The sequence below is a fragment of the Solanum stenotomum genome, chromosome 8 (assembly GCF_019186545.1).
Source record: "Solanum stenotomum isolate F172 chromosome 8, ASM1918654v1, whole genome shotgun sequence".
Taxonomy (NCBI): domain Eukaryota; kingdom Viridiplantae; phylum Streptophyta; class Magnoliopsida; order Solanales; family Solanaceae; genus Solanum; species Solanum stenotomum.
In genome coordinates, this window is record NC_064289.1 from 60,107,019 (window position 1) to 60,120,939 (window position 13,921).

A 13,921-nucleotide genomic window follows, 5' to 3' on the forward strand; every position below is an offset into this window, starting at 1 on the left:
AATCCTCTATTTAAGGAAGCAAATAATAAATTTGGACCATCACAAGTGTAAAAAAGTTAGACACATATTTTTGGTTACTTAAAAGAGTTATAAAAACTATAAAGTATATAAAACATCCTTTTCCAACTTTGCTTCTAATTCTATTTTTTCATTCGTACCTTCCTCCTTAAGCAAAAAAATAAAAAAAATAAAAATTCAGTCTTTGTTCTTAATTGTCTTCATACAATTAAAATTTTGCTAAACTGCAGATTTTCAGCAAATTAAAAGGTAAAGTTTTTATTACCTCACTTTTTTTTAAACCTTTTTTCATTCATTTAGTTGTGATTTTGCCTCTGCATTTGCTCGACAAATTGAAAGGTAATTTTATGAGTATTTCTGTTCTGTTATGAAAGGGTTATTTATTTTTAGTCCGTTTAGAAAAGAATGTATTTTTTTTTTTGGTGACTATTTTATTTCATCTTTTTATATAGTATGCAAATACTTTGGTGAATTTTAAGTATGTTTAGTTTAAGAACACACAAATACCATCAAATTGAAACAAAGGGAGTATTTTAAAAGTATTCGTATATAATCTAGACAAGGTAGGAGCGGCGGTGGTGGAAATGGGCGAAGATTACGTGTGTTGGAGGGTATATAATATATTCAATGTGTAATGTCATTTGAAGAAGTTGTTGTTTGCGCCAATGGGTTAAAAAGAGAGGATTTTTTTTTACTGTTAATTGTCATTTGTTGTTTCATATAATGTCATGTGATTAGAAACAGAGTCAGGATTTGAAGTATATGGATTTTAAAGTCATGATTTGAAGTGTATGGGTTTTGAACTTGGAACTGAACCCATAGCTCGTATTAGTTACTGGAATATTTATACATAGTTGTGGCAATGTCAGGAATGTACACTTGTTTGTATCTATTGTGTGTTTAGTCCACTTAGATGAAGGATTGTAGTTGAATGAAACAGTACGCGGAGTATCCGCTGGCGCCTTTTCCAGGCACTTACTGAACCTGCTGACACTTGGGAAAAGTGAAAATGCAAAAGCGGCGGCCTTCTTGTTCAAACTTAGTATAAATGTTTTGTTTTGGAAAAGTATGTATATATTTGTATCTTGGTTCAAGTTTTATGCACTGATGATGTAAAAATTGTTTACACTATCAAGTCATTTAACTCTTGGTACTTGATTAAAGTTGGTTTCTTTTAATTGGAAATATGCATTCGAAACAGGCAGAGGGAACTGATTGTTGTGTTTCTTGACCAGTTGTGGCTAGTTGCGATTATGGGGTTGTATGCTGTGGCGAGATTGGGGGTGAGTATATTGTCGAATGATGAGCAGGTTTCTGTGGATTCCATAACTCTGTTTGTGGCTCTTCTTTGTGGATGCATTGTGATTGGTCATCTTCTTGAAGAGAGTCGTTGGATTAATGATTCCATCACCGCTCTGGTTATTGTGAGTCTTTTTTCCTATACTGAATCAATGTTGTATGATGCACATATATAAAGGACACCGCATGTACGAGCAAGAAGAGGGATGCCCTTTAAGATTTGAATTCTGCACCTAAGTGGCCTAGAGTAAAGTTGTAACCACAAGACTGCAATTTTAGCTCGAGCACACACATATAAAGCATAATGTTACCTCATCTACAAGCTAGAAGAGGGATGCGCTTAGTAAGATTTGAATTCTGCACCTGAGTGGCGTTGAGTAAAGTTATAACCACAAGACTGCAATTTTAGCCCGAGCACACACATATAAAGCATAATTTACCTCATCTATGAGCTAGAAGAGGGATGCGCTTAGTAAGATTTGAATTCTGCACCTAAGTGGTGTTGAGTAAAGTTATAACCACTAGGCTGCAATATTATCCCGAGCACACACATATACATGCATAATGTTACCTCATGTACAAGCTATAAGAAGGAATGCCCTTAGTAAGATTTAAATTTTGCACCTAAGTGGCGCCAAGTAAAGTTTTAATCACAGTACTGCAATTTAGCCTGAGAAAACACATATACATGCATAATGTTACCATATATACGAGCTAGAAGAAGGAAAACCCTTAGTAAGATTTGAACTTTGCACCCAAGTGGCGTGAAGTTGTAACCAATAGGCTGCAATTTTAGTCCATGCACACATTACATGCATAATGTTACCTCCTTGTACGAACTAGAAGAGGAATGCCCTTAGTAAGATTTGAACTCTACGCCTAAGTGGTGTAGAATAAAGTTGTAACCGCTAGACCACAACTTTAGTCTGTGTAGACGCATATACGTTCATGAATGATGATATTTTTGTGAATTTTCTTCAACACATTTTTATAGTGGACTATGCTTTTGGATTTTGCTGCAATGGACGATCTTTGTTGTTCTCGTGGCAGGGTTTATGTACAGGAGGCATCATTTTGTTAACTACTAAAGGAAAGAGCTCTCATCTCTTAGAATTTGACGAACAACTCTTCTTCATTTATGTTCTGCCACCCATCATATTTAATGCTGGGTAAGTTGTTTTCTTCTTGCCTTTATAGTAACATGTCAATTTTAATGGGGTTGCCGCAGTTATTTGAGTTCGTTTATTGCATTGTTGCATATTACAAGTTTTGTTCTCCCTAATCTGAATATGGAAGAGAAAGAACATTTAGACTAAGGTGTTTAGCCCAAAAAAGGTACAGTTGAATACTTGAATTTATACGCGAGGTCTAAGGACACATGGATTGAGTTGACGAAAGTATAAGACTAGAATGCTATAAACTGTTGATTCAGTATGAACAAGACAAAGAAAATAACAAAATGAAGCATTTCAGTTTAGAAAATGTGAAGAGCCTGAATTCTAGATCTTCTAGCTATCACCAGGTATCTTGACTTTATTGGTAATTCCTTATAACAAAGGAGCTTAGTATCTTGACAAAATAGAAGTAAGATGATAGTATAAGACTTGTGTCATGATCAGAATCTCATCATTACTAACAGAAGATACATGCAGTATTTATAGCTGAACGTCCAAGGACAAGACTTACGAAATACACCCCTTCTAATAAAACCTATTAATTTCTCATTAATTATCATAAAGCAACGGTTAGTGATTCCATAATGGCAATATTCTTGATCCTGTTCTAGCCGGTTGCCGAGTAATATTCAATCTCATGTTTTCGGAGCTAGATGGGCCTTACGGATGTGGCACTGATCACTTGTCCAGATCTTGTATAAAGAAGACTGCTTCCACCAAGCACACTTAGAAAAGATGCCATGCATATCATCTACTGATCATGTCCTAATTCCTATGCGTTCCTTTTGCCACGTTTCACTTCCTGATTGGTCCGAGTCTTGAGCCTGATTTTTACCGTATACTGTATACATAAGGATTGTCCACATTAACGCCTGCTGTTGTTATTGATAACTGACAATTAGACAGAAAACAAAAAAGAAAAGAGCTGCAAGTTTTTTAGATGTTAAATTCTATGAGACTGACTTCAGCATTTGCACCTCATCAGTTTTCAGGTGAAAAAGAAGCAGTTTTTCAGGAATTTTATGACCATTATGTTGTTTGGTGCCGTCGGAACATTGATATCTTTCAGCATCATATCACTTGGTAGGCCATACTTTCTCAGTCCTCTTCAGTCAACTTAAGAAAGTAAATACCTTGTGTAAAGGGAGCTGGAGCGAGGTTCTTTTTCGCTTGTTCCGATGTTAAATGAGCTGAAGTTGAACTCTCATATTAACATTTTTACTTTATTAATGGTTGTAGTGATCTTGGAGGGGGAGTTGGTCTTAGGCTAGAGTTAGTTGAAATCTGAATCAATTAAAGAAGATGTGAATTAGCATTTGAATGACATGTCCTTAACTCCGTATGACAGCATCTAGTAGAGCAACTTAAAGAAGTAGGTAAGAATTTCTATGTTTACCTTATCCAAATTTCTTCTCAAGAACATTGTCCTTACGTCACAAATATTCACATTTCTTTAAAATGCTTTAACACAGTGTTAGAATGCAATTTTGCACATTTACAGACTTAAATGATTTTGAATGTGCTTGTAACTTGTAAAACACCTCCAGTTCTTCATTTGAAAGGCACATTCATGTAGGTGCTTTACTCAAGCTGTTATGACTTATGATCAAGGATAGTGTATTTGTCGTTCTCAAAAGAACAAAAAGAAAGAAGAAGATCAAGGTTACTGTATTTGCATATTCCAAGTGTCTTGTCCTTTCTTCTACTGCATACAGCAAAATGGTTTCTTAATAGTTAAATTCTTCACTGTGTAGAAGCCAAAAATAATTTACTAGTTATNCAATTGTAAAGCCTCCTAGCTAGTCTTTTATCTCGATGAAGCCCTTAGGGGTTGTAAATCCCACCCCATCAACTTTTGCTTGATGGGCTTTTTGGTGTGAATACACAGTTACTATTATCAAAAAAAAAAAAATAGTTAAATTCTTCACCGTGTAGAAGCCAAAAATAATTTACTAGTTATCAGGTGTTACCAATGGTTCATTTTCGTCCTTCCTCCTCGAGAATTTCACTAGTTGTTGATTTTGTTTTTAGTTTTTACATGGGATATCTCTCTTGGTCGCCCTAACTTGAAAATTTTGTTTTAGGCGCAAAGGAGTTATTGGGAAAGCTTGATATTGGCTTTCTGGAGCTACGAGATTATCTCGGTACTAGTCTTTCCTCTTCTTTCGATTGCAGTTGATGTTTCAGTTATCACTTGTAGATGTTATACTTTTGGTTGTTACAACAGGGCCTCATTTGCTTAAGAGTAAGCAAAGGAGAAAAAATGACTAATATGAGGGTTAGGAACAAAATATTGTGTTTTATGTATATATATATTGGTTGTAGTATCTCATTAACACAAGGAAAGCTTCTATGCAGTAGTAAAAAAGTTTCAAAAGATATTTTAAACTATGAGTTTGACTTCCACCTGTAATTTCTTTGTGTTTTCTTGGATCCCTTATCTCTCACCGGGACTCCACCTCTGCCACCGTGGTATCATAACCTTGTGAGAGTATTTTCTTAGTCTGGATTTGAGTGCGTAAGAACTATGTTACTCGGACTCTTCAAAAATGTCAACATGTGCATGTTTGGATCCTCCAAAAGTAATGCCTTTTTGGAGGATTCGACACAGGTGTGACAACATTTTTGAAGAGTTCGAGCAACATAACCTAAGAAGTAATCGTCATATAATAATTTGATTTAATGATATGGATAAAATTTAAGCTCAGTCTTTCTGCGGATGGCATTTTTCTGTAAATTGATTTTGACCTCTTATCTTCTGATAATTTCAAATACTTTTTTCGTAGCGATTGGAGCAATTTTTTCAGCAACAGACTCTGTTTGCACCTTGCAGGTATGGATTTCCTCCAAATGTTGCGGCTGTACTGTGGTAAAATGGATAATTATTGAGTTAGCAACTTGTGTAAACTGAATGTTATGAGTTTAATTCTCAGGTGCTTAATCAGGACGAGACGCCTCGACTCTATAGTCTAGTCTTTGGGGAAGGGGTGGTAAATGATGCAACATCTGTGGTGCTCTTTAATGCGATCCAGAAGTTGGACCTCTCCCACATCAACTCAAGGGCTGCTTTAGTGTTCACTGGAAATTTTCTCTACCTGTTTCTTGCAAGCACTTTCCTTGGAGTTTTGGTAAGTAGCTCACTTTCTTGCTTTATGTTTTACGCGCATTTGCCAATCCTTTCTACGTTTGTCCTCTAGAAGTTTGGCCCGTGTCTCAGTCCCAGTGTGACTGATCATCCTTTGTAAACTATTTTCTCACCGACGAGCTAATAAGACACGGGTCCCTCTTCAGCAGACTTTCCCTTTTTCTCATCAGGCCACAGGGTACTAACAGCTGTTTCATACTGTTGTTGTTTGCCATCCATGAGAACACCACTTACTATCCGATTTGCATGTGTTAAGCATATCGCAATGTTCAACCTGTGCCAAGATCAAATTCTCCATAAGATTTATAGTTGCATTACCTAGGGCTTCCTTTTTCGCTCTGCTCCACTATCTTGTGGAAATGGATCCCATTTCTCTTTTCAGTGATGCCAAAACAGCTGACATTATTTGACTTGTATTAACCTTCTTTTTTTTTGGTTGTATAAGAATTTGTATTCATTGGCATGACATCTATTATTTCCTCTGTAATGCCTTTGTATTTTCCTGTTTGAGCAAGTCTGAAAATTTCTGATCTCTTAAGCAATGATGTTAGAACTAGGTAATTTTTTTTCTGTTTTTTTCCAGCTCCCTCGTTTGATCAGATTATGCTAACCATCTATCATTATTTACGACATCTTGCTCTTGAATGCAGATTGGATTGCTAAGTGCGTACCTAATAAAAAAGATATATCTTGGCAGGTTAGCCTGTCTTCATTCCATTTTTCTTTCTTATAGTTGTAATTTATTAATTTGTTTACTATTATATGTCTTTCGTTTCGTATCCAATTATTAATTAATCTGATTTTCTTCAAGGCGCAAGTTTTTGGCTTACCGGTCAAGACAAGAAAAAGTGATTACAGAGCTAGGAAAATTCCCACTTATTGAATGTCATAAGCTACTATAGGAGTTTTTTTCTTGACATACTGGCCCTTGACAGCAAAGCCTTTTTCTAATTATTGTTGTTTTTCCTACTGCTCCTGTAGTTTCTTGTCCTTCAATTCATGTTACTATCTGTTGATTCCTTGTACCTTGATTATCGTATTGTTTTTGCTGAAGTACTGTTCTGTTACTACTTGTTGCTTTTGTTATTATCAGTTGTTTCTTGTACTTTTGTTACTCTTTTTTCTGGACTGTTTTTTTCCTGAGTTGAGGGTCTATCGGAAACAACCTTTCTATCACCGAGGTAGGGGTAAGGTCTGTGTATATTCTATCCTCCCCAGACCCCATTTTGTAGGACTACACTGGGTATATTGTTGTTGTATTGTTTTTCCTACTACAAATTAAACTGAGTTTAATCAGTGATATCCGTGAAGTTTAATTCCTGAAAGCTTCTCTTTGCTTTAAAATTTTTGCATTTTTTTCTGATAATGCCAATATTATTTGTAGTCACTGTGAGATAGTTGGTTTCCTAGTTCCTAATAAAAATTGAGATATTAGTTACCATTCTGACACAGGGGACTAACTATTCAAGGTAGTGAGTCTCGTCGAGGAATCTTGATTCGATGTAGTAATACTGAGTTTGGACCTATTATAAATATGATTTAGGAAAAGACTTTTAAAGAGGATTTTGGATGTTAAGAATCTGTGTTCCTTGGGTATCAACGTGTATATATCTATATGTATTTGGCATTTGTAACTCTAAAAGCCGTCCATTCCACTTGTAGGCACTCAACTGATCGTGAAGTTGCTCTCATGATTCTCATGGCTTACCTTTCATATGTGATGGCAGAAGTAAGTTTCTGTACAATTGAATAGCTGTACAGATGTTAAAACTTGTTACCTCTACGTGATGTAGTTTGTGTAATTATTGATTGTGATCATTTGTCCCTACCTTTCAGCTGTTTGACTTAAGTGGAATTCTTACAGTATTTATCTGTGGTATTGTCATGTCACACTATACCTGGCATAATGTGACTGTTAATTCTAAAGTGACAACAAGGTATGCTTACTCAAAAATCACTTATTCCGAACGTCTTTATCCTTCTTAAGGAACTTCTCAAAGAAGTTATGTACGTGTTTCTTAGTTTAACTAATTTTATTTTTTCACAGACATGCTTTTGCAACACTGTCATTTATTGCGGAGATTTTCATTTTCCTTTATGTTGGTATGGATGCCTTAGATATTGAGAAATGGAGATTCGTTAAAGACAGGTAAGATGTCATATCCATTTCATAAATTGTGTCTCTGAGTTCCATTTATTGGCCTTTTTAATCTAATTTAATTCTCATTTTGTGGATTTTCCATTTCATAGTCCTGGAAAATCTGTTGGGATAAGCGCTGCTTTGCTTGGCCTGGTTCTGGTTGGAAGGGCATGTTTTGTGTTCCCGTTGTCTCTGTTATCCAATTGCTTGAAGCGATCTGAGCATGACAAGTTTGATCTCAAACAACAGGTTATATCTCATTTTTTGTCCTAGTCCCTTGCAGCCGGTGTTGCTAAATCTTGCCGGAATAATAATAAATCATCAACTTCACAGGTTACAATATGGTGGGCTGGTTTAATGCGAGGATCTGTTTCCATGGCATTGGCTTATAACCAGGTCCATTATTAACTGATCAGCTCTTCTTCTAAAATGTGTATAGCACATGTGTCCTTTGGAGACAATCCGATAAAATTGGAATTTTCAGTACGTTACAGTTTGTTTTTTGTTTGCCCGAAATAAGTGAGTGTAGGATACGGAAAACTGAAAACATATCTTGTTAGTTAAATATATTAGTGCAAATCTCTGCTGCAATGTGCTCTTTTACTCCTTTCTCACTAAAGGCTTTTTCAGAAAGAATGTATTTGTATTTTAAAAGTGACGTCGCGTTTACTGAAGTGTGATTCCTGTGTGCAGTTTACGAGGTTTGGCCACACCCAACAACCAGGAAATGCAGTTATGATCACCAGCACAATTACAATAGTCCTCTTCAGTACAGTGGTAACTTCGTCTTTCCTTTCTCCAGCTCTTTTTTTTATGTATATATACTATATGTTGAATCCCCTTGATTTTTTTGTGTGTTTACCTTTTTATATTTTGACGTTCGTTTGTGAAAATCCTGGATCCGTCATTGCTAGCCCTTACCCCAAAATGAGATGAAACAATAGGAAAGTTCTCAAGTCGACATTCTTCATTTACAACAACAACAACACTTCAGTCTTAAACAAGTTGGTGTCGGCTATATGAATCATCACTGACCATGTTACTCCATATAAACTCATCTCGACCATAGTAAAACTAAGTAGGTAGAAGTTATAGTGAGTTAACTTTGATTGAGCTAAATCTAATTGTTTTGACCCCTTTTAGGTGTTTGGGTTGATAACCAAACCTCTTGTAAGGTTCTTGTTGCCTTCATCACAAGGTTTCAACAACCTGATCTCTTCGGAACAATCGTTTGCACGCCCACTTCTCTCTAACGGGCAAGAAGTTGAAGTAGAGATGGAAAATGTTGATCCCTTACGACCATCTAGTTTGAGCATTCTACTGAAGGAGCCTTCTCACACTATTCATAACCATTGGAGAAGGTTCGATGATGCTTTTATGCGACCCCTATTTGGAGGCAGGGGATTCGTGCCCGATGCACCTGAGTTGTCAAAGGGAGGATGTGATCAATATTGACAGTGTAAAAGCAGCAGAGTTTCTTGAATTGGCTGTTAAACTTACTGACTTCAGCGTAAAGTTCTTTAACTATGATCAAGGGCGGAGCTAAGGGGACGAAAGGGGGGAGTCATCCAAGTCCTCTTGGTTAGAAATTACATTGTATATACAATGTCGAGACTGGTTATTATGTATATCTTTTTACTACTTTATATTTTGAATCTTCCTTTGTGAAAACTATGGCTCTGTCACTGAGTTCCATGATATCGTAGACAGTCATCCATTGTAGTGAACTGAATTCCTAATATATGCTTGTATAGTTGTATATAGCATAATATTTGATGTGAAATTATGATTTATAACATGTATCATTGACTAACACAATTTTTACTTTCATTAGCATTTTTTTTTCTCATTGTATCTCTGTTATTAGTCAAACTAAACACAGAAAATAATTTATTTAATACTTTGTCNGACAGTCATCCATTGTAGTGAACTGAATTCCTAATATATGCTTGTATAGTTGTATATAGCATAATATTTGATGTGAAATTATGATTTATAACATGTATCATTGACTAACACAATTTTTACTTTCATTAGCATTTTTTTTCTCATTGTATCTTTGTTATTAGTCAAACTAAACACAGAACATAATTTATTTAATACTTTGTCTGATGAGAATCATTGTGGGCGTTTGGTCTAGTGGTATGATTCTCGCTTTGGGTGCGAGAGGTCCCGAGTTCGATTCTCGGAACGCCCCCAATTTTTAATCATCATTTTTTGGTGCTTCGAATTAGCTCGTCGCGATGAAATCCGTTGAACTTGTTTTATACAATAATAAATTTAAATTTAACAAGTTAGATCATATGATTTTATTTCCCAATCTTTCTTACTTGCTTCTTTCACCCTTATTGGTTGAGAATAAGTTACATCGAGATACTATAGGGTCATTATACTCATGATGAAACTTCTTGAAGATACAGTAAATCAAAGAGGAAATGACACAAAATACAACAACCTCCTATTATTCTATGAGCTTTTGAGTAAACATTTGGTAGTCTTTTAAAAATTATAAGGAGTTGTTTGATAAAGGTAAATTATATATGTATTAAATTATGCATAAGTAATATCATATTTGATAGTTGATTAGAAGGTAAATTATCTTTAAAGTGCAAATCTCACATTTGTCAGATGTTTAACCATGTTTTATTGTGAAATCTGGAAAAAAAAAGAAGTTTTATTTTCAATGTAAAATGATAAGAGCATTTGAAAATTGGAAAAAAATGATTATTTTTGTATGATAATGCTTCCTTGATATCTAACAAAATCACGAGATTTTATTTCAATTTCCATATTACCGTTTAATATATGCAACAAAGTAAAGTTTTTTTTTTTGTTTTTTTAATAATGGTAGAGACTATATGCTACTTCCTAGCTCCATTAACGCTATAAAAAGGGACAGCTACAAAAATGCATTGAGGAATGACGATCATTCATAAGGCATAAAACGGATGTTTCACATGCGATTTATGAGAAAAATTTTAAAATTTTAAAGATATACCGTCCAACAGGTAACATAGAATATTAGGTTATTTATTCCAATATATAATATTATACTTAGGTAAATTCATATTATTTTATTAGATTACGTATAATTTTTCTTGATATATATATATATATATATATATAATCATACCAAACACACCCCTTATACATATTTAATTGATTTCTTAATATATGTTTTGAAGATATAATGAAGTAAAAATATGCTCCCTCTAAAGGTGCAAATAGAAGGAAAAGTAATAAGCACACCGAGTGTGAACTCATAAATAGAATTTGGGATAGGTGGGGTGTACACAACCCTTACCCCTACATTAAAGAAGATAAATATGTTGTTTCTGATAAGATCCCCGACTCGAAAAAAACACTTGCTAAATGAAATTTCTTTGAAAATGTGAGGAAACATCACTTAAAGATAGAATGTATTTCATTACCATTTTTTATATTGTACAACTTGCTACTTGCTACTATAGTCAAACTAAATACAATATTATTGTTTTACATATATATTATCTACAATTGAAGAGCAAATGTGGGCGTTTGGTCTAGTGGTATGATTCTCGCTTTGGGTGCGAGAGGTCCCGAGTTCGATTCTCGGAACGCCCCCAATTTTTAATCATCATTTTTGGTGCTTCAAATTAACTCGTTTCGACAAAATCCATTGAACTTGTTTTTTACGATAGTAAATTTGAATTTTAACAAGTTAAATTAAATGATTGTATTTCTCAATCTTTCTTACTTGCTTTCTTTCACCCTTATTTGTTAAGAATAAGTTACATCGAGATACTATAGGATCATTATACTCATTATGAAACTTCTTGAGAGGAAATGACACAAAATACAACAACCTCCTATTATTCTATGAGCTTTTAAGTAAACATTTTGGTAGTCTTTTCAAAACTATAAGTTAGTTGTTTGGTAACTTATTTAAAGGTGAGTTATGTATCTGTATTAATTTATGCATAAGTAATACTACGTTTGATAGCTGATTAGAAGGTAAATTATTCTTGTGTAAGATTAATATGGTGTTTGGTTTGTAATTGGAAACTTGTATAATTAATATGATGAAATTTATGTATTATTTTATACATGATAGAGGGTAGAGTAGTTGATATATGATAAACCCTTTGGGGTGGCTTGATGGTTTGGGCTTGGGACTTGCATTTTGGAGGTCTCAAGTTCGAAACTCCTTGCCGTGAAAGCTAAGAATTTGCCTTTTGGGTGTTAGCAAGGGTAACTTATTTCTTATCTATCTACCATTTGTCTACCAAACGACCCCTGTATGCATAACTAATTCATACATTATTATATAAAATAATACATAAGATTCCCTTAAAATTATTCCATGCATTATTATAACTATGGCTACAATTCCTTTTTTTTCTTTCCTTTTTCTTTTGTAGTTCTTCAACCGCATTGTTACAACAATATGTCTAATGTAGTTCAAAATGAGGTTCGAAAAAAATAAAATGTAAGCATATTTTATCTTTACCTCATTGGTGAAGAGGTTGTTTAACTTCACTTTTAATCCAAGGCAAAAAGACCAACTAGAAGGAACTGACAAATTATCTTTAAAGTATAAATCTCACAACGTTATTCTATCTGAGTTTTTTGATGGAATTATTTGTCAGATGTTTGACTATGTTTTATTGTGAAATTTGAAAAAATAAAAAAATTCAAAGTAAAAATGATAAGAGTATTTGAAAAATGGAAAAAAATGAATATTTTTTTTTATGCTAATGCTTCCTTGATATCTAACAAAATCACAAGATTTTATGTCAATTTCTATATTGCCGTTTAATGTATGCAACAAAATAAAGTTTATTATTATTATTATTATTAATATAGTAGAGAATATATGCTACTTCCTAGTTCCATTAACGCTATAAAAAGGGACAAAAACAAAAATGCATTGGGGATCATTGACAAGGTATAAAATACATCACATCAGTCACATGCGATTTATGAACAAAATTTGAAAATTTTAAAGATAAACAGTCCAACAAGCAACATAAAATATTAGGTTATCTATTCTAAATTTCCAATACATAATATTATACTTAGGTAAATTCATATTATTTACTCTCCCTCCGTCGAAAGAAGGCCCAAAAAAGTCCCTCATCTTTGAGTTAAGACTCAAAGTCATCCTTGAGTTTTCACATGGAGCACTAATAGTCCCCCGTGTTTGGAATATTGGTGCACTTTCGGTCCTCCCCTAAACTTTTGCCTATTTTTTAACATTGATTTTGTTCATAATTTTATGTAAGGAATGTCCCATTGTCTTTTTATTTATTTAGTAGAAATAATAACTCTATGTGAGAGAAGGTGAGAAGAAGAATACCTTGTTCTGTTCAGTATAAAAATTACTGCAGCTAAACTAAGAAAATTTTAACATATGACATTGCAAAAAAAGAAAAATATGTACTATTGCACATGAAATCATCGTGATGAACCTCTCGACTTAACCTGCAATACAATTTCTACTAAATAAAACAATGTGTTTTTCTTTTCACAATCTCTCACATAGAGTTATTATTTCTATTAAATATATAAAATGATGATTAAACATTCCATGGATAAATTATGCATAAAATCAATGTTAAAAAATAGGTAAAATTTTGGAGGAGGACCAAAAGTGCACCAATATTGCAAATATGAGGGACTATCAGTGCTCCGTCTGAAAACTCAAGGATGACTTTGAGTCTTAACCCAAAGATGATGAACTATTTTGGGCCTTCTCTCCCCTCTGTCCTTAATTACTTATCCACTTTTCATTTTTTAGTTGTCCCTAATTACTTGTCCATTATGACAAATCAAGAAAAGACAATTTTTTTTAACCTATTATACCCTCAATTAATTACTTTTGAAAAATGTAGAACTACCCCGGTATGCATAACTAATTCATATATTATCTATATTACCTTAAAAGCATGAACTCCTAACATGAATGTTATATTACTATAATATCCCTAACTTAGGTTGTGACTTTTTCGATAAGTTGTGACTTTTCTGATGAGTTGTGACTTTTTTCAAAGGGTTGTGATTTTTCGATGAGTTGTGACTTTTCTAAAGAGTTGTGACTTTTTCAAAGAGTTGTGATTTTTTCAATAAGTTGTGACTTTTTCAAAGAGTTGTGATTTCTCTAAA

The 13,921-nt window shown here is 33.8% G+C and overlaps 1 protein-coding gene and 2 non-coding genes across 3 annotated transcripts; all 3 read left to right on the forward strand.

Moving 5' to 3' along the window:
* Positions 1–189: 189 nt before the first annotated feature.
* LOC125872907 (sodium/hydrogen exchanger 2-like) lies at positions 190–9,332 on the forward strand. The gene is made up of 15 exons (XM_049553701.1): positions 190–267; positions 1,254–1,442; positions 2,368–2,486; positions 3,478–3,575; positions 4,577–4,636; positions 5,279–5,325; positions 5,426–5,620; positions 6,288–6,334; positions 7,300–7,366; positions 7,474–7,574; positions 7,685–7,786; positions 7,888–8,026; positions 8,111–8,173; positions 8,471–8,554; positions 8,921–9,332. Exons 2-15 carry the CDS (start codon positions 1,272–1,274, stop codon positions 9,230–9,232), a joined length of 1,605 nt encoding a protein of 534 aa, XP_049409658.1. The 5' UTR covers positions 190–267; positions 1,254–1,271; the 3' UTR covers positions 9,233–9,332.
* A 570-nt stretch (positions 9,333–9,902) lies between these two features.
* On the forward strand, positions 9,903–9,974 carry TRNAP-UGG (transfer RNA proline (anticodon UGG)). The gene has a single exon. It is a non-coding gene; the product is annotated as a tRNA-Pro (tRNA).
* A 1,334-nt stretch (positions 9,975–11,308) lies between these two features.
* On the forward strand, positions 11,309–11,380 carry TRNAP-UGG (transfer RNA proline (anticodon UGG)). The gene has a single exon. It is a non-coding gene; the product is annotated as a tRNA-Pro (tRNA).
* The last annotated feature ends 2,541 nt before the right edge of the window (positions 11,381–13,921 follow it).

Coding starts and splice junctions, on each gene's coding strand:
- LOC125872907 (XM_049553701.1), top strand. CDS start 1,272: ATGGGGTTGTATGCTGTGGCGAGATTGGGGGTGAGTATATTGTCGAAT. Junction 1,443..2,367: donor CCATCACCGCTCTGGTTATT/GTGAGTCTTTTT, acceptor TTCTCGTGGCAG/GGTTTATGTACAGGAGGCAT. Junction 4,637..5,278: donor GGAGCTACGAGATTATCTCG/GTACTAGTCTTT, acceptor CTTTTTTCGTAG/CGATTGGAGCAATTTTTTCA.